The 19,527-nt window shown below is 40.4% G+C and overlaps 1 protein-coding gene across 1 annotated transcript; it reads right to left on the minus strand.

Moving 5' to 3' along the window:
• Positions 1 to 75: 75 nt before the first annotated feature.
• Positions 76 to 19,515, minus strand: myofl (myoferlin like). Its single transcript, XM_020630915.3, has 54 exons — positions 19,304 to 19,515; positions 18,780 to 18,835; positions 18,533 to 18,624; positions 16,167 to 16,275; positions 15,908 to 16,004; positions 15,361 to 15,533; positions 14,877 to 15,005; positions 14,420 to 14,482; positions 14,243 to 14,293; positions 14,068 to 14,098; positions 13,861 to 13,976; positions 13,580 to 13,706; positions 13,379 to 13,482; positions 13,219 to 13,287; positions 13,071 to 13,114; positions 12,901 to 12,983; positions 12,762 to 12,794; positions 12,373 to 12,497; positions 12,177 to 12,290; positions 11,793 to 11,970; positions 11,216 to 11,340; positions 10,999 to 11,108; positions 10,640 to 10,832; positions 10,386 to 10,541; positions 9,881 to 10,012; positions 9,616 to 9,779; positions 9,055 to 9,169; positions 8,574 to 8,676; positions 8,311 to 8,450; positions 8,059 to 8,223; positions 7,726 to 7,813; positions 6,881 to 6,958; positions 6,565 to 6,746; positions 6,291 to 6,449; positions 6,106 to 6,207; positions 5,746 to 5,907; positions 5,484 to 5,649; positions 5,019 to 5,089; positions 4,905 to 4,919; positions 4,725 to 4,823; positions 4,223 to 4,351; positions 3,755 to 3,910; positions 3,554 to 3,645; positions 3,265 to 3,435; positions 3,001 to 3,149; positions 2,661 to 2,800; positions 2,456 to 2,544; positions 2,275 to 2,370; positions 1,989 to 2,130; positions 1,351 to 1,450; positions 1,024 to 1,217; positions 821 to 930; positions 557 to 704; positions 76 to 396 (listed from the first exon to the last, which is right to left on the minus strand). The coding sequence occupies exons 1-54, from the start codon at positions 19,389 to 19,391 to the stop codon at positions 358 to 360; spliced, it is 6,162 nt and encodes a 2,053-aa protein (XP_020486571.2). The 5' UTR covers positions 19,392 to 19,515; the 3' UTR covers positions 76 to 357.
• Positions 19,516 to 19,527: the final 12 nt, after the last annotated feature.

Raw genomic sequence — 19,527 nt, forward strand, 5'->3', positions numbered from 1 at the left:
ACTTTATTTTTTATGTTTATGCAGTTTTATTTATGTATTTATTCAATTCAAATGTGTGCAAAATATAATAAAATATTGACAATGCGAATACAACAGTTTATTCAAATATCTCATTCCTGGCATTCTTGTTTTACATATGAATTTTAACATAAGGAGATTATCAAAGATTTAAGACATCAAATAATTACTCAAAGTGCAAAAAAAAGAAAATGCTGATATTTCTGATTATGTGATAAAAGCAAGGAGAATATCGATCTGCTAAGGTATCAGGAGAAGAAGTTATTGCATATTTCTGTGGGAATGGTGCCAGTGAACAAGACTTTAGGTTCTTTCGCAGGAAGGCAGACAGCGTGCCCCTTAGGAGAAAGGCTTCACAATCTTCATTGAGATGTAGTTCTGTAGATAGAAAGAGAATGAAAGTCAGTTAGATAAGAAGAAAATACTGGGAGGAAACTACAATTAGTCACAGAAAAAAACATTTGTTAGTTTTAGAAAACAGAACAAACAAATTATATATATGTATACAGTATATGTCAGCAAAAATACATTATCTTACTGGTAGGGAGTAGAACATGATCCCAAGGAACAGAAGAACAAGCAGGAGGAGAATCCCTAGGATGAAAATCCATTTAAACCTGCGCCAAACTATGAACTTCATGGTCTTGCATGGGTTTGTAAACCAGAAGAATGATGTGTCAGGTCGGCTGTATGAGAAACACAGTAATATTCACATGATTTCATTTAACAACAAGCAATTACTAGAAGTACAAACCCTTATTCTTAATGCATTTTAATTTTTTTGAGGACTTAGATTTCCTACTTGGGTTGGTCCAGTTTGGGATTCATGTTTGGCTCATCTCTGCCTTTCCCAGCAGGTCTCTCCTGCATCTCCCTCTCTTCCACTATTTCTAGTGTCATCTCTACCTTCCCCTGTGAAATTGTGAAACACAGCCTTAAATAGTGACAGGAAACAAAAGTATCAAACAAAAGAACTGGATGTGTCGTGGACAAAAAAAAACCTACGCCAAGCACACGCTTCCCATCCTGCTCAATCGCACATGGCCACCAGCCTCGAACAGACTTCTGGGAGAAGAGGGAGTTGGGTTGTGGCTTTTTGGAGGAAGCTGAGCCCCCCATCCCTGGCAACATCTTTAGGCTGCACTTTTCCGGGGTCTTAGCAGGAGGGATCAAACTGAGAAGGTCCAGCTCAACTGAACCTATAACAAAGATATAGATACAAAGAAAATAATGAAATGGATTTTATTACTATCTTTACGCAAACATATTGTTCAAGTCTTCCCCATTATATGGCAATAGCATAAAATGGGGTTAATGATGTGTCTGTTTTACCTAAGTAGTCATCCAGGGAGAATTTGTCATTGTCCCATATCTGGATGATTAATTTAGGAGGAATCCTAAATTCAGTTTTGTCCAGGTTCCAAAAGTGTTCCTATGAAAAGAAAAACATTATTGATCAGAGTAATTATCAGCCATCATAGCATCCCCTTCAGAGTATACATGAACAACAGTCGCGTAATGATGTGGTTGTGCTCAATGACTGTCGGAGCCAAATTGTGTATTTTATTTTAATTTATTTTATCTCTGAATGTGACACAGATTAACTCAGTGTATTTTTGCTTGTAATTCCAACATTGAACACCAGGTGGAGCCTTGGCTTTCCAGGGGATTACAGCCAGGTATGCAAGCTGAAGGCATACAGGTTTTTAGACACAGTCAGAATGTTGGCGTGCATCTATTGAGCTTAATTTAATATTGCATCCAATTATCGTATTCCACATATCATGATCACCTTCTGGAAAAGTTGAATAAACGGATTGGTGTGATCCAAACTGATGACATGCATATTTGGATTTTGGAGTTGTTGCATCAAACAGAACACACGTCCAAGTTTCAGTTCACCCCGCACTGGCTTATTAAGAACAACACTGGGTTGGTTTAAAATAGGTCGCTACAATGCTCTTACTCACTTTTCTGGTAACAACGCTCAGCTGTTCTGCAGGAAGGTACTCAAACCCAAAGATGAACCTCCAGTTGAAATTTCCATCTCCATCCAAGGATCTGTAGTGGACATCAGTCTTCTGCTTGTCTTCCTCCATACCTGGCATCCATCTAGGATATTCAGAAATGCTCAAATCAAAAAAAGCTTTTTGGTGAATGAGTTTAACTGGCAGAAACAAAATACTCAAAAGGTAAAACATATGTAATCACGGCATGAATGAAGAGTTCAAACTAAAGACAAGGCAAGTATTGTACCCCTTAACGTAGATATCACTCATGTTTTCTCCTGTGATGCTTGTTTCATCCAGAATGACATCCGTTGTGTTCCAAACGATGGCTCTCAAAAAGTACCTGTGAAGATTTAACATCATACAGTATTATACATGTAATAAAATATTACTTTTTCATATTCTTATTTTGATATTCTATGACTTACTTCTTGGCCTTGCGTGGGGTAATGTCACATGGAGGTCCGGGCAAACCCAGGCTCTTTGGGAAAATGTCCACCCACATCTGGATTTGGCCCTGTAGTCATGGGAGAAGAACAACTGGATTTTCAACAAAGCTAGTATACAACACCATGAAGTTGCTCACCTAAAAAACGAGGACAAATAATGCAGTGCAGTTGCCGGTATCTTAACCTGGGACAGATTGGGTTGGTGGGAGCTGCACAGGGTTCTAGTCTCCACATGCTCTGGTACCAGGCCTTGGTTTCTGAGGACATGAAGGGCCAGCCTCTCCCTGGCTGGGCCCAAGTGGGTGTGGATTACAGTGTTGGCTTCTGCACAAGGTTAAGCAGAACACAAAAGTCAATGTTATTAGAATATAATACTTCAGAAGTTGCATGAAAACACACCAATAGTGATTTTTTTAAATATTCTGCAAACTTATAAAGGTCAATATAAACTCATATAGATATTGGATATAATCATCAATACTATACAAACAACTTGATAATAGGACATTTCAGAATGCTGGTACCAAAATCTTGCAGGTTGTATTGTTTTCCTGAAAGCGTCAACGAGCTTCCATCCGCCTCTATGCGTGGCGGAGTAATGCCTCTCACCCTCGCCACATTCTGGAGGATCTGAGAGGGCTTCAGCTGGTCTCTCCACCGATTGATCCCTGAGCTGTGAGAAAATAGCAGCTTTGTAGGTTTGGCTTGATTAACTAAACCACTTACTTTTTAGGATGTGTTAACTGTACTGGAGATGTTACACACATAAATAGATAGTTCATACGTACACACAGTAAGTCTCCGGCATGCCACAGCAGGGCCTGAAACGAGACAGGAGCCTGTTCTCCAAATCTATGATGGTCTCACCCACTTTCTCATCTCTGCTCAGGAGGTCATAGTCGTACACGGCGATCTTCAGGTCCTTGTCTTGAGGCAGGAAGCACGACAGCTCAAACATTCTGAGGAAAAAAACGAAGAACATGTTTCTTTAATGCCTTTGTTGTCGTTCCTACACAAACTTGCAATGTGTCAGAATCTTTTTTAGCAAACACAAGATAAACAGTGAGCAACTTTCACCTCCCAAACTCTGGGTTAAGGGTGTTTGGTTTGTAGTTATCTCTGTCGTCTAGAGATTTCCTCCCCAGTGCAATCTTGATATAGGGGTCACACTGAAATCCAAAGAATAAAGCAATAACAAATCTAGAGCATGATTGTGCTGTGTGACCTGTATCAGTTAAACCAGGGCTCTTGTTCAGTTGTACTTATTAAAAATCTCACCAAGCCATTTGTATCCTTAGGCTGCAGGTCGATACATCGCACAACATAAATCCTGACGAGGCATTCCTGAGGTACACTTTCAGGAAGCTCTTTGAACTGGCGGGGTGGTGCTGTCACCCCTGGGTCATCGGACAGCGGGTAAATCTTGAATGAGCCCTGCATTAGAACAGGAGACAGCACAACATGTAACATCTCTTCTAAAAGCCATTTATATTTATTGTTAAGACGATATAATCACAGAGAACCCCTCTCACCCCTCCACCCCAAAGTCCTTCATTACCTCTGCAATAACAACCTGAACAAAATAAAATAAGACTAGCTATCTATCTTCCCACCAAGATAACCATAGATTTTACAAAAGGTATGAGTCCTTAGACTTTAATTTTAGTTCCTAAATAATCCACAAGAGGGCAACCAAGTGCCACGAAAAGAGGCAGAAAACGTTCCTCTCAATTGTGTCCTCTTTACCTTGAACTCTCCCACCACTGAGGGATCCTCTTCCTCATCTTCAGTCTTTCCTCGCTGGAGTTTGAAAGTGCTGCAGAAATCAGTGAGTCCCTGGAACTGTGCAATCTCCTCTAGTTCACAGTTATATACCTGAAAACCAAATTACAAAATGATAAATCTACATCCAACAGGGAAGTCCAAAAACCACCTCTATGATAATCAAAGCACATTATCTGCTACTCAAAACTAAGCCACACTTTTTATTCATGAGTTTAAAGCCCAACTTTTTTTTTACTTCACACCTTGTTTGTGAGTTTTCACAGAACTCCCACATGTGTGCCGTGTTTCATTTTCAGATCCTCCTACTTAATCTTCCTAATGTCTGCTTTCATCAGCATCTGAGCAAAAAGTCTCAATAAAAGAGCCACTGCCCAGTAAAAAAAAATATCTGTTGAGCTAGAATTCTGTATCTAATGAAACCATCACAAACCGGAGCAAAGATTATGTCATGATGTGTTCACACCTGAAGTTTGTCGTATCCCTTCTTCAGGTAGGGCCCACACTTCTCTTGCTCCCCAATCGAAGCAAAGAACTTACTCCACCAGTCGACTGCTTCCTCCTCCTACAGGAAAATAAAATCAAAATCAGCTTGTTTGGGCATAAAATCTATGAGAAGACTATCTGTGAAATGTGAAAATCTCACCTTGTCTGCTTGAAGCTACAAAGTGGGGAGCAAACCAAGAAAACATATTAAAAATCAAGTTGAAATTAAATAACTGTCCACCACCTTGTGAGTATATTGTTAAAGGTTATATACCTCAGTTTTCATGATGGATCTCTCCTCAATGTCTAAAACAACATCTCCATAAGAGGCGTTTATCATTGCCACTGCAACACAAGCAGAAACAAGGTAGAATGAGTTGATATTGTGTAGGAATATAATAACTGTATTTAAAGCTCCTGGGATGAATTTTCGGTTTGTGTCGATTCCTTCTCGTGTTTGTTGTATTTAAAAAAAGAAAAATCATCCCACTTTCTTTAAATGATCAAATGCATACTCATTGTGGATTGTTGCTGTAAATGTAAATGTTATCAAAGTCTGTTTATCACTCCTCCTGACACCTATCCCACAGCAGTATTACCAGGCATTTAAAATCACAGATACACAATTAATCAGTGTAGCCAATTATGGCCTTAATTATGAATTAAATCCAGTCTGTCTCATTGTCAATTAAAAACTCCTCACAGGAGCTTTAATGTGTGTGTATCTGCCATGCAATACCTCTTGCAGACATGCAGACTTCATTGTTAATGCCATACGGATCACAGCGAAACTCCTCCAAGCAGTCGATGGTGCACTGACCCACGACAGGTTTCCTACCAAATGGTCGGTGGTCGATTACCTTCAGCACAATGGGAGGGGTGTACATCTCCTCTTTGGGAAGAAGCTAAAGTAAACGAATGAAACAGACTGTGTCAGGAAAAACAGGATTTGTGACTGTCCGTGTCTGGATAGTTTCTTTGCAAATTCTGAGGGTTAGTACCACTTTGAGAGTGAGCACAGATCCGGGGAAGTTTGGGTTCTTCTTGAAGTTCTTGATGACAGCGGTTTGAACAATTTCACCACCGCATTCCACTATCAAACTGGGGGAGCAAACTGTGGCCAACTGGTAGGTCTTCATATTTCTCAAGCCCCAAGTTAAGACCTAGGATCATATAAATACATTCAGGGACAAAAAGAAATCATCCAGAATATTAAACAGACTACAAACAGTTCAGGAGATAAGTGAAAAGAGATTAGTAAAGAAATCAGAAGGTTGGTCTGGTGTTGTCTGATCATGTAGTGTGTGTGATGGAAATGAACAGCAGCAGGCAAAGGAACAGTGTATGGTTTGATGTCGCACCTCTATTGCAGTGAGTTGCACTACAGGCCTGATTCCCTGGGGGACCATGTAGAGCTTCTCCCCTCGCCGAGGAGGCACCAGAGGCAGATCTCCATCATTCCCCTGAAGGGAGCAACACAACAACACCTTCTAAGTACAGTTTTATAAACGTCAGTCCAGGTATGTTTACTTTCTTTGATCTTTACCTTATCCTTTAGTATGAGCTCTGCAGCCAGCAGCACCTCCCCAGCACCGCGACCTTTTTTAGTGACAGGGAACCAAAGCAGCTTGGAGCTGACAGCCACACTGGGGTTCAGTTTCACTATTGGTGGGCATGTACAGCGACCCATGGGCTCATCTTTACCCTTGTAAATAAAATAAGACAGCAGACAAAACTTAGCAAAACTTGAACATAGCCATCATAGAAATCAAATGAAATGTGATTTCATGAGAAGTTAGGCAGGTTACAACACAACGTACCACTTGATCGCTGTCGTACAGCTCCAACACAACATCAGGAGGGTTTTGTGCAATAGTCTGTGGGTCTCCGTAGATTTCAATGTCCTCGAAGATGAGAGTCTGATCCCAAGTGGGGTTCAGGGTGGATCTTATGACTTCTGTGGTCTTACTCACATGTAGGAATGACACATGGGCGTATGGGTCTGTAGAGGATCAGGGTGTTATTTTGGTTGATGTTACAAGGAACTTGGGATGTTTAATGTAACTTTTTAACATTTCATAAATGAACACACAAAGTATTCTAAATGCATTTCTCTTCTGTTTGTTGTTTTTTTACCTGAGAAGCTGTCTTTGTCCATGGCACAGAGACTCCTCGCCTGATACACATACACTCTCAGATGATATAAGTAGGACCCTGAGGGTAAATAATATTACTCAGCATGTTAGACTATATCACCATGAAAACTTCAGGGGATACCTGATACAATTCTGATTAGACAAAAGAGTGTGTTTATTCCGGATTTCACTGAGTTTATTGCCCCCTTTTCAACCGAAGGTCCTCAGAACTTTTAGTTCCAGGGACTTCTCTTGAAGGAACTAAATGGTTCCTGTGGCCCATTGCTGTCAGAATTTCCACTAATGGCTGAAGTCCCGGGAAGATTATGCAAATCAGGCTGTAAATCAGGCTGTATTGCATTGCAAATGACTTCATTGATTGACAAAGGAAAGGAGATGAGTGTTGTGTTCAGTGTTTCATTAAAAAGAAAAGAGTACTCTAATGAAGATGTTACAGTAGAAAAATAAGAACCTGGTACCTCGCTCCCCCCCTTTCCCCCAAAGCCAAAGGAGCACTTTTTAAGATGATAAATGATGTTAACCCCAGCAATGAATTTCTTAGAGAAAGATTTAATCAAAAATTATTTGTTTTTTTTGTGTGATTATGAAATCAAAACTTTAGGACATCTGTTTTTTGATTGTGCATACACTAGATCGTTTTCTAAATGCCTTGCTTCCTGCATTCACGTGCAAAATACACATAGTTCCTCAAAAGGTCCCTAGTTCCGCGGGAAAGTCCTTTCGGTTGAAAAAAAGGAGCTTATGACTTAGTGTTATCGTGCATCAGAAGCAGTCAGGAAGTTTAAAGAGCGATCAGTGAGCACTTTATCTGAGCCAGCTACTTACGGCTAAAGTGGCAGGAAACTGTAGGAGTGTTGGCACCAAATACTTTGGCTGCTTCCGTTTTACTGGCCTTTTCATCAACATCAACCCCCTGAGAAAAGAATGCAGAGTAAGGAGCTTAAAAGAAAAATTCAGAACAAAGCATTTTAGGGTAATTGAAGAAATGAAGAGAAAGCAGAACTAAAATAAACTTCCTGAGCCAACATCTGACAGGAACAGGCACATGCAGGAAAATAATGAGGGGAAATGACTCAGATGGCATAAAAACATGTTTTACCATGGCAACTTTATAGAGATACAACACACATTTTGCAATATTTCTGAACTGAGACTCACTAGTGCCCCTTCCAGTCTGAAGATGGCTGAGGCCCCAATGCAGTCTGATGGGACCATTTTTCTTCTCCAGCGGCGGCGACGGAACGTGTCAGAGGAGCGCTCCTTCCTGTGGAACTTCCAGCCAATCAGGGACGAGTATTCCCAGCCTTCCCCTGGTTCTCGCCTCTGCAAGAGACAAGGACAATTTATGATTAACCTCATGAAAAACCGCAATCCCTCCTGCACTCTCTTTCTTATCTACCGCTTCCTCACCTCAGTAGCAGGCATTTTCTCAGATGTCTTTTTCCGCGGTCTTACAAGTCTCTTCCTGCGATGGACATGGTACATTTTTTCTGCTGCAACCCAGGACTTGGGCTTGTCGTCAGGAGGAATTGTAACTCCGTATTCCCAGCCTAGCGTTAAAAAACCCATGCAGACATTGCATCAAAAGAGGCAGTTAGAATCACAGTGTTTAGAACATAAAAATGTTAGAGGAAAATGTCATCAAATATTTTATGCTATAGTGTCTGTCTTACCTCTCTCGTCCACAGCCCTGTTGCTATCAAAGCTCCAGTCATCGTCCCAGGTCCACCCGGGCGGACAATCAAACTCTCCTGGGCTTTGAACTTTTTCTCCATTCTACACAACACAAAGACACTCTTTCATTCCAACTAGTACATAACTTTTCTACAGGTCGCTTGAAGCTAGTTTATCTGAGATTTCTTATTAAAAACAAGTGCCTAGAGAGCCTATGATAAATCACTAGTGAGTCAGAGTTCATATTTGATTGCTAATGTTTAAACCACATCCCCCAACATCTGTTTTTTTATATTAGAGCAGCCACAAAGCCACCCACCTGTCCTAAGTACATAATAGCCAGAGAAACTCATACAATTGGAAACTTACTATGAATAGAAAGGTTTTGGTCCCGTTATCTTCAACCATTCTTTTGCATTATGTCCTTGAAAGGTAAATATTAGATTGTGTAAATTTGAGTGTGACAGCAGAAAGTCGTACCACGTCAGTGTAAGGCTCTGCTGCAGGCTTCCACTCCCCACCAGGGAAACGTGTTTCATTCTGAAAAACTTCATCTGTGAACTCTGTGTGGCCGGCATCGGCTTCTGTCAACAAGCTGTAAGAAAAAGCAGCAACGCACACAGGTCGATGAGGAGGTCTGTGACTCACACAGAAGCTATGTGGGGCCATGATAAACAGGATTCAGAGAGATAAAATGATTTACATGAACCCCTGTGGGAGAATGTAAGCACTTCAGGAGCAGGAGACACTAATGGATAGGTGGGGTGTGTCCAAGCAAAACATCGGTTGATTCCCGAATTCCTTTGATTTCCTGTGATTGTCTTCAGGACAGGGCTCTGTGCTTTGGCTGGTCAAAGTGATGATTTATGCTAACTGCTAGTCAACAGAGGACAGCAGTGAAATATGAACAAGACTCTGGAGTGTGTTCAAATGCACAGCGATAAGAGGATGTTTATACTTGAGACGGTTCATGTCCTGACTCACAGGGGACTGTTTGAGTGTGTGTGCTTGTTTGTGATAAATTGAGTTTCTTAAACTTACCATCGCGCGGGGTCAACAAACCAGTCCTTCTCCCATTCCCATCCGCGTGGTGGCATAAAGCGTTCTTGTTTGAGTTTCACTTTTCCAGTCACATCTGAGAACTTATGGCGACCCACCAGGCCGGTAGTTCCCCACTTCCCAAAGACTTGGGCCTGGTTCTCATACTGTTTGGGAGGGTTAATTTTACACAATAGCATATTAAATTTATGGAAGATAATATGTTTGTATTATTAAAAAAGGGTATTTTTGTGTGTGGCTGCTGTACCATTTCAGCATAAACACTGAAGTTTCCTTCTGAGAAGCTGTTGAACTTCTTCTCATGGGCAGAGAGGCCGAGCCACATGTTGACCCGCAGCTGAACAGGAATCTTCACACCTTTGTTTTTGTCCAAGGGGTACTTACAAACAAAGATTATAAGTGAGTCAACACTGAAATAAAGGGGTGTTTCTATCGACTAACTTCCTTGTAGATTAAAAAGACATTCAGATTTAGACTAGTGCACCAGTATGAATGTAGAAAACATTAAAAAAAAAAAAAAAAAAACAGTCAAAATTGAGCACAGTTACACTGTCCAAAAGCAAACTGTGGGTAGCCTATTTTATTGTTATTTGAAAAAGTTAATAACATTCTTATGTTAAGAAATTATCGGTTATTTAGAATTCTGCTGTATTTCTGGTGCAGAGTAACAAGGGTGATGTTTAATCGTTAAATCTGCGCCCCGATATGAAATATTAAACTAAAGTATACACAAACGTTGTTGTGTTTTTTACCTGCATAAAGATGGTCTGGGTCTGTCCACAGTGTCTGCCACGAGCCTGTTCGCTGAAGTCAGAGTACAGGATCTGGTTTGCTGGGACTCGAGCAAAAGCTATCCGCTTCTCTCCTCTTAGCATCCAGATGATCACATCTGGCATGCTGTTCTGAGGCTAATGGAGACACAATTTTAGTTCAATATTTTTAGCCTCAGCTCTTTATTGTAAAGAGCAAGGTTGCATTTAACAATGGGATAGATTTTTCTCCTGACCTCGTCGGCCAGCTGCCTGATTCTTTCCACCCAGTCTTCAATGTCACCGACAGTAGCCTTGACATCTGTGGCCTCCTCTCTCATGCTACCTGCCATCTGTTTAATACCCTCCACAGCAGCATCACGCAGCTTTTTCATCTGAAGGTCTAGCGCAGTCACATTGGGCTGGCCCTCCAGATCTGGAAGCTGGAAACTGTCAAAACGTTGTTAGTGAAAGAAATACTGGACGGGAACAATTCAAAGAAAACAGAATTACACCAGATAAGCAACAACCACACTACAGATCAGCTATAAATAAATGTTTATTATAGCATTACTTCATGAGGTTCTAGAGGAGAATCTGTCTGGTCCTGTGTTACCTGTTAAGGTCCTCAATCAGGTTGTTGATGAGCTTGAGCCAAATCTCCGCCAGGCGTGTCTCAGATACCTTGGCTACGACGGCAGTTTTTAAAGAGGTGAGATTGGACTCCTTTCATGAATCACAAAGTCAGATAAAGAGAAGTTACTCAGCTGTTCTACTTGTGTAAACATGTGGAATATTTGGCCATACATTGTGTTAATAGGACTTGTTCCCACCAGTCTCTCAGCAATGAAGAGGAGAACATTGACGGAGTGCAAACGGTGGCTGATGTCTTCCCAGTATGATGTGAGAATCACCACAGGCTTAGTGTCAGCCCAGGGCAGGTAATAGTAGTGATTACCTGTGGGATAAGAAATAAGTATACCCTGTTATTTTTAACACTTATTGTGGGGTGTAGTGCACATTACATGTTGCTGTCCATGTGGCTTCTGATCCCTTAAATACAGGCTAACAGCAGGATTTACAGTTAGCCAGGTGAACCATCAAATGTCACCTCCTCTCACAGTAAAGAATAATAATATTCTGAAAAGATCATTTTATGTATTTAATTCAAATGGCAATAAAATGAATTATTATAAGAGTTGTAAACCTATGAAATGTATTGAAGCTATTAAATGCACCAGTTATTTATTAAAAAGTCACACAACTCCTCATTCTTTGAGTCATGGACATGATTCAACTTCAAAACATGAGTCAAAGGACAGAAAAAAAAGTAAAAAAAAAGAGATTATTAAATGTCAGGAAGTTTAAAAAAGTGATTATTTAAATCATGCAGACATCTTCTTTTCATACCGTCAAACACAGCATAGCTGTATTGGGTGGTGGACGACAGAGGCTTGCAGGTGGAGTCCAGCTTGTTACCATAGTTACCAATGCTGACCTCGAACTGTATTGGCTCGCCCGGCTCCTGGAGCAGGCACGCACTGTGGAACACAGCGCATAGACAGTACTTCCTCCTCCGCTGGTATTTCTGTAGACAATTATAAAGGATGTGGCACTATCAGAGGTCAGGGTGAGACTATTTTTCTAAACCGTTTCTTTTTCAGCGTGTGTCTATTGTCTATTCTTCAGTGTTTTCTTTAGAGAAGTGACAACTTGTATCATACGGCTCATGATATGCATCACATTAATAAGAAGATGGCAGTATATTATTATATTATAGTATAAAGTGTTTACCTGTGCCACCAGGATGTCATCATTGGAGATGTCATCCAGGCTCTTATCAACCTTTCCATCAAGCTGAGTAGACAGCTCAACGAGGACCCTCCCCCTGTAGGCCACCCCCTCACCCTGCAAGAGTTTAAAATGTAAATATCTCATGTAAACATTTCCATGTCTGTAAAATATCACTAGCTATGTACCAGAGTCTGACCTTCCCAAAGTTGAGCTCCTCGTATGGGTCGGGCAGGCCGGTAAATTCTCTTGGACTACCGTACAGGTTGACATAACAAGGTCCAAAAGCCGGGAGAAATCCGATCTCGGACGCTGCTGTGCTCACTGTAACACGAACACACTCTGTGTTAAAATCCACAGACGGTTTCAAGGCTTGTAAAAATAAAATGTAAGGAAAGACAAGAAGAGGCAGAAGGATTACACCCGGTGAACCTTAAGTCAGGGTCAAATAAATCCAAAGATCTACTATGGACTTTGGAATAAGATTGACTACATTCATTCACTTTTGGTAAAAATGCCCGGAGACTGTAGCAGGTAAAAATCTGAGGATTGTTTAAGTTACAGAGCAACAGGTTATTTTATACGTACGATCAGGCACAGCGTTGTTTTCAGCCCGAGTATCTGTTCCAAATGAAAACAAAATAATCAAATGTCAAGTTTTAATAACTTACTTTGATCAAATACAACATTGATCAGAAAGAAAATTACAACTTATAGGTTTATTCACCTTCAATCTCTCCACCAGAGGAAGACATCGTGCTCAGATTTAAAAATGTTGTTCCAATGGCATCATCTCTGGTTAGACGATCCCTGCCAAAAGGAAAAACTGGCACGTTGAATATTGATTGTGGTATCACGGTCAAGTGTTCAGCTGTTTAGAAAATGATTATCTCTTACCAGTCATACAGAGTCAACTTGATGCGTTCACACATGGATGGGAACTACAGAGAAAGAGACAGAGTCATGTCTTCATGTGGGCATGTGTGTGTTTTTTTATTTAAATCAAACCTGTAAGATAAAGGTTGCTATGATTTGTTTTGAATACCTTGACCTGGAGATGGATGAGTTGATTCCACTCTGGATTGGCATTTTTCTCAATTACTTTTGTGCAGAGCTAAAACAGAGAACATGATGTTTAACAAGAATAATAGACAAATGGAAAAAACACTTAAAATTATGTTTCTTCTTAGCTAAACCTGAAATACCTTTTTGCCAGCAAAGCTGACTTCTAAGTATGGATCCACCAGGTTTTTCCTATCTCCCTCCCCTCCAAAGGCATGTTTCACTGTCTGAATAAAAGCATCATCCACTGCAAGGAGAAATAAGTAGAAACATTTTTTTTTTTTTTTAAAGTAGACTGAAGCACTTTAAACTGCACCATCTGCAGGTATTCAAAGGGGACTTACTCTGTGGCATGTCCTCGGCACGATAGACTTTGAGGGTGAGTATGGCCCATCTCATCGTGACACCAGCTGGCAACAAAAGATTGCTTTCAATGTCGTCATGCTCATCACTTAACTCTCTCCGCTCAGTCTGGAGCCAGGAGAGGAGAGGAGAGGAGAGGAGAGGAGAGGAGAGGAGAGGAGAGGAGAGGAGAGGTTGACATAATCTATTTTTTTCTGATCTCTTTTAATACTTGTTTTCCATTATTAAGAGATTAAATGGTGAGTAAGTAGGTTTTACACACCGGAGGCTCATCTCCAGTGCCCACAACTATTATGCTGACTTTCAGGTAGCCTCTGGCCCCGGAGTTGGAGTCATCAGTGTCACTCAGGAGGAGCCATTTTCTCATTATGGCATGACCTGGATATGACATTATATTCCTTTTTTTATTTTAATGTATAATACACTCAAATATTTTGAGAGACAATGCATTTATCACAGAAATACTGACCTGGTTCATCATAAATGAAGCCAACATCCAGCTGGGTGAGCAAGAAAACAAATCATTAGAATCATTAGATTATGAAACTGGTCAGCTCGTTGGTGATAAAAACAAAAATTCTGCTTCACAAAGTCTTGAAGACACACAAAGCAGGGACAAGGACTTATTATTCCTTACGGCATACCTTGAATCCTCCCACTAGACTGTCAGATCTGAGGGAGAAGGAGTCATAAACCTGTCAAGAAAACAGAAATACAGCTTTAGCAAATTAAAAAGATAATTCATTGATTTTGAGTGCACATACTGAAGGAGGGTCCTTTTATGTTGTTCAGAATTTCATTAAATGGTGTAATACACTCACTCGCAGACTGATGCTCTCATCAAACAGTTCTGAGGGGAGCAAGTTGACATTGTAGAAAAACATCTGAGGGACAGAAAAAGTCACTTATGAATGAGTATTTCCCTGTATGCACATTGCACACAATGCATCTTGATGTCAGGCACACTCAGTGATTATGACAGGTATTACAGACTTACAGTTTAAGTAGCCGAGATGCATATGCTTTGGGAAAAACTACAGCAAGAGATAATGCACATGGCAGGAATTATAAAGAGAAAGCTGAATATGCAGTGCTGCCCTTAAGCTCCACTGTTCAATCACCACTGCAGATAAAGAGAGAAACATCACAGAGGGTTATTAAGCAAGTTAGGAAAGAGTGGCAAAGCGGAAAACAGAACTTTAAAATAGGAAAGCAAGTAAAAATAAGTTAGAAGTTATTCATTTTGACAAAGTATTCTTTTGTGTTTGGACTCTTCACCTCGTCAAAGAACGGGTTATTTCCTCTTCTAATCCTTGTCCTGTGTGTCTGTCCACACACATTCACCTTAACCACTGGCTTGATGTTGTTGCCAGGCAACTGTCGGGCCTCGATGACCCTGATACGGATCTGAAGATTGAGAGACACAGTTGGGCAGCTGAACAAACAGAGAGACAAATGACCTGCAACCTTATTTAAAGGGACCATTGATTCATTTGGGTCGACGTATCAGCTTATACAGCGCAAACACGTCTTTTTATATAAATCTCTGGACCTTTTATGAGAACAAAAAGTTTATAATTGTTTTCCCCAAATGCAAGACTACAGTAAAAGGTATGTGTGCACATCTGAAACATTAGAGCCTCTAAGTATATGTGTACTGTTGGGGCCTGGTGCCATTCATGTGATAAACTGTACACAAAAACTCTCCTAAAGTGGCATTTGTAATTATCCAGGAACACAGCAATCAAAAAACACACAATACCTGGAAATCCTGAGGCTTGTTGGTCAAGGCTCTAGTCCTCTTACGGCCGATACGGACCAGTTTGTTCCCTGGTGGTTTCCCAGGCTGGTTTGGGGAAGTTGGGGCTCCTGGACCTTCGCCCTGAAATCCTCCCTCTGCATCTGCCTCCCCCTCGTCGCCCTCATCCGTGCCCCCTTTGATGCAAACACACAATAATCAGTCTTCTGAGATTCGTTTCTAATCCCTTTCACTTTCATGTCTTCAGGTAATAACCATAACAGCAGGCAACAAGTGCATTTCATTTAGTTGGAAGACTGTAAACTCTCACAACTTTCTTATCTAGTTTATAGCATCAAAAATTAAATAGAAGTGTGAAAAAACAATCCACATGCTGAGAGGGCGTGATGATGTTTTGTCCTCTTTTGAAATTATTATTTTCATATTCCTGTGTGTCCACCTAAGGAAAAATGTATTAGTGATTTTGGGGTTAGAATTGTCTCACTAAATCCTATCAAACCCTGATTTGTTGTTCAGACACCCGTATCTAATTTCATATCTGTTAAATTACCAGCATCCACATGAGACATGTCTCCATCAGGTTGATCATTGAGATTTGGAACTGCGTTGGCGGGTGGCTCGTACCCAATGAGCAAATTTATGGCAGCCTGAAAAAAGTTTCATGTCAGTTAGTCATGTCAGCTCAACTGACTATTTGTAATACCATATCAAATAATGAGTCATCCAATCCTCAGCTCATGATCTTTGACAGATAACATAGATGCGCATGTAATCTATAAAGGATCATTTTGTAAAACAAATGTATTCACCCCAATAGCCTGTTGTTTGTCATTGATCAAAGGCACATTCTTGTATGGGAGGGACTTCACTTGACCACTGGCCAAGTCTCTCAAAGAGATTCTTGTCGATCCAATTAATCTGAAAAGTAACCACAAAGATTTTTAATTTGTCAAACAACCGCTCACACCAGAGGGGAAACAACTGCTCTGAAAGACCACATGTAAAAGCAAAGATAAACAATGTGGAGGATGCTTTGGTTCCACAATCAGTGGCACAACAATGAAATTAGAGGTACTGTTGAGAACTAGGATTTTTTCGTTGCTCTGATGATGGTTTCCACTTCCTGATTTCACTTCTTCACGTGTTATGACAGACCAAACAACACCTACGATGTCAGTTGTTCCCACAACCTACCAGAAATCATGTGGCACAGTGATTAATAACCCACAATGGGTTGCGACACATTGGGCATTTTCTCAAATCAGACCAAAAATAAGTACATTATAGTTAAACTTATTCATAATTAGGTACAGGTTTGACTCCGTTAGGCCAAATAACCTGTAGACCTTATATTAACATATTAATACTCTCTCTATGAAACAGAAAATTGCTAATTCCCATTTTAGAGCAGCAGTTCCTTGTCTTAAATGAACGAACTTAGCACTTTGCTGGGTCACCAGGACCCACTTGTAACAAAGTTCAAGATGATACAAATAAAAGTGCACGAGAGGAAAAAAAAAAAAAGATGGAAACAATTAACATCAACCACAGGCATGTGCTGACAGCTGTGCCTGGTTTAAGGGTGGACAAATATAGAGCCAAGTAGGCGGGTGCAATGGCAGTATGAAGTAAGCAACATGAGAACTCAAAAAAATCCGTTTCATGGTAATGCTCAGGCTCTGTTTTTGTTCTCTCTTGTGCTCAGCAGTTGTGCCTTATATCATCGTCACACTAACTGTAAAAAATAAAAATGGTGCTGTCCTTGAAAAGCTGGGTCAGCCTGTGGAACATAAGGTGAAGAGAAAATCTGGTACTGCAATTTACTGTCTCTACTGCTTCAGAGGCCAAATGTAAGGACTGATTTACACAAACTAACATATGAATACATAACTCTGAAGTTTGAAGTGTTTGAAACTGTTCCATGACAAAAAAGGAACTGACTTTGAACTACAGTAACAGAGCGAGATGATAGAATCCTCCCATACTGATTCATTTTACAGTTCTTCAACGTAACTAAGCAAATTTAGGTGAAAACCATCTTTGCCAAACAACAGAGCAGTCCTCACAGTCTGCCAATTTAAAAAGCATATTTTGATTGTACCACGGATTAGAAACCTTCATCAGGCTCTCTGAGTCACATTCCTTTTAGATGCTGGTGAGAGTTGTTTTGCCTACATCTCGGATCAAACATCTTTTCCTTCAGAATCAGCTTCACACTGTATCCTAAGTTCATTTCTGCAAAGCAAGATAGGCTGCTAGTGATCATAGACGTGCCAATGACAAGCCTGCGCAGGCTCTCTTATTCACCCTCCTCATGTGTTGCAGGCAGAATCATGGAAAAATAGTTAAGTGTGTTCGTGGCTGAGGCAGAGACACCGCTCCGAACTCTAACCACCCTTTGTGCCTGCTTCAAAGTGATTTATATTACAACACAATGCAATCAGTCACCAGAGTGACTCATAGACAATGTTGTGATTTGGTCTATGTTCTTGCTTGCACTGCAGGGGGAAGGGAAAGAGTCTGTTTAACAAAGTGCATATATGTTCCTAATAAACAGACAAACAAAACATAACGATTGCAGAGTTATTAATAAAAAAAATCTGACTGCCTCGATCCTTCTCTAGGGATGGTTTATAAGACGTGATTTTTCTTTGCCTTTTAAGGGAACATTCCTGTTAAGGAAGCTGGAGTGCTATTGTAGGGGAGACAAAGCACCTTTTTTTTTTATGAGACTGCAAGTCTTAACACGGTCTCAGTGAGTCCTGTGATAAACAGATCGGAGACGTTAAAGCATGCTACTCTGATCCCGAAGAAAAAGATCATAATAACAACTTAACAAACTTAAAATAAACTGAGCCTTTGTAATTCAAGTAGCTGCAGAGCAAGTGTACAAAAAACAGAAAATAGTTTAACGGATTATAATCACATATATACCTTCAGTTTCACCTGCATAACATGGGTGGTTTTTGGGGAAGGGGGGGTTCAGTAAATAAAGAAAATGATTATTGAGTTGCTTTCAACTACGAGACCCTCCTCCACAGTGACAGCAGTGTGTTTTATGATCAGTAATTTGTCACACTGGGAGGAGGTTGAGGATATTGCACATACTTGCACATTTCATAACAGTTTTATAGAAACACAACTGTAATTGTACAGATAAATGCTTTTCACGTACTTGTCTTTGCCGATTGTTTCATAGTCTTTGACAACCACGTTGATGAATGAAGACGCATCCAACGCAGAGCCTTTTAGATCAAACTCAAGCACCTGCATTAAAAGGAAGAGAAAGTTACAGAAACACAGCTTTCACTTGGTTTTAGCTCTGTTAAAAACAGCTCTCGGCTGAGTTATCATTGCCTAATAAACAAATCCACACATTGTAACTCTGACATTTTTAGAGTTTTCTTTAATGCCTCACTTACTTCATTCCAAACAGGATTCAATTCATTATCAACTGCTTTGGTTTTCTTCTTCTCACCTAGAAGCACATATAGTTAAGCAAGATTTCTTGGCAAAATCTCACATGAAGAAACATAATACAAAAGACACTTTGATATTGGAAGCATATCAGACACAGACAAGCGAAACAAAATGAATGAATCAACATTTCACAGCTTTCCATAACCTCTGGAACACATGAATGCACTAAGGGGTTCAACTTTAGAAAATTGAAGCTCAGACATTGTGGCCAAACAGTTGCTGTTTTTCTGACCTTATAAGGATGTTCTCTTGGTTTTGTTTATGAATCACTGCCAAGACATTCAAATTAAGCTCTAGGAAACTGCCCAAGTAGTCGGCTAATTGTAGTGATTTCCTACAAGCACTACAGTAAAGACAACAGTTTGATACAATTGTATACAGTGATTGAATGATATACCTCAAAGAGAAGAGTAGACAGAGGTTGTAGCAGTTTGCACATGAAAAAAGAAGTGTAGGTGTATCTTACCTCTAAAGACAACAGCAGCAATAGGATCAGGGTTTCCAAGTATCTTTTTAGGTATCCCACAGGCGGATTCAACAATGACTCGCAGCATTTTGAATAAAGTCCAAATTTATTAATAGACTGAGGGAATCATATTCCGTTGAGAGCAGGGGAGCCCTGGGAGGCAACTGCACAGATGTGTGGAGGAGAGGGGACATAGAGGAGTGGATACCGGACACCAGCCTCCC

The sequence above is a fragment of the Labrus bergylta genome, chromosome 10, assembly GCF_963930695.1.
Source record: "Labrus bergylta chromosome 10, fLabBer1.1, whole genome shotgun sequence".
Lineage (NCBI taxonomy): Eukaryota > Metazoa > Chordata > Actinopteri > Labriformes > Labridae > Labrus > Labrus bergylta.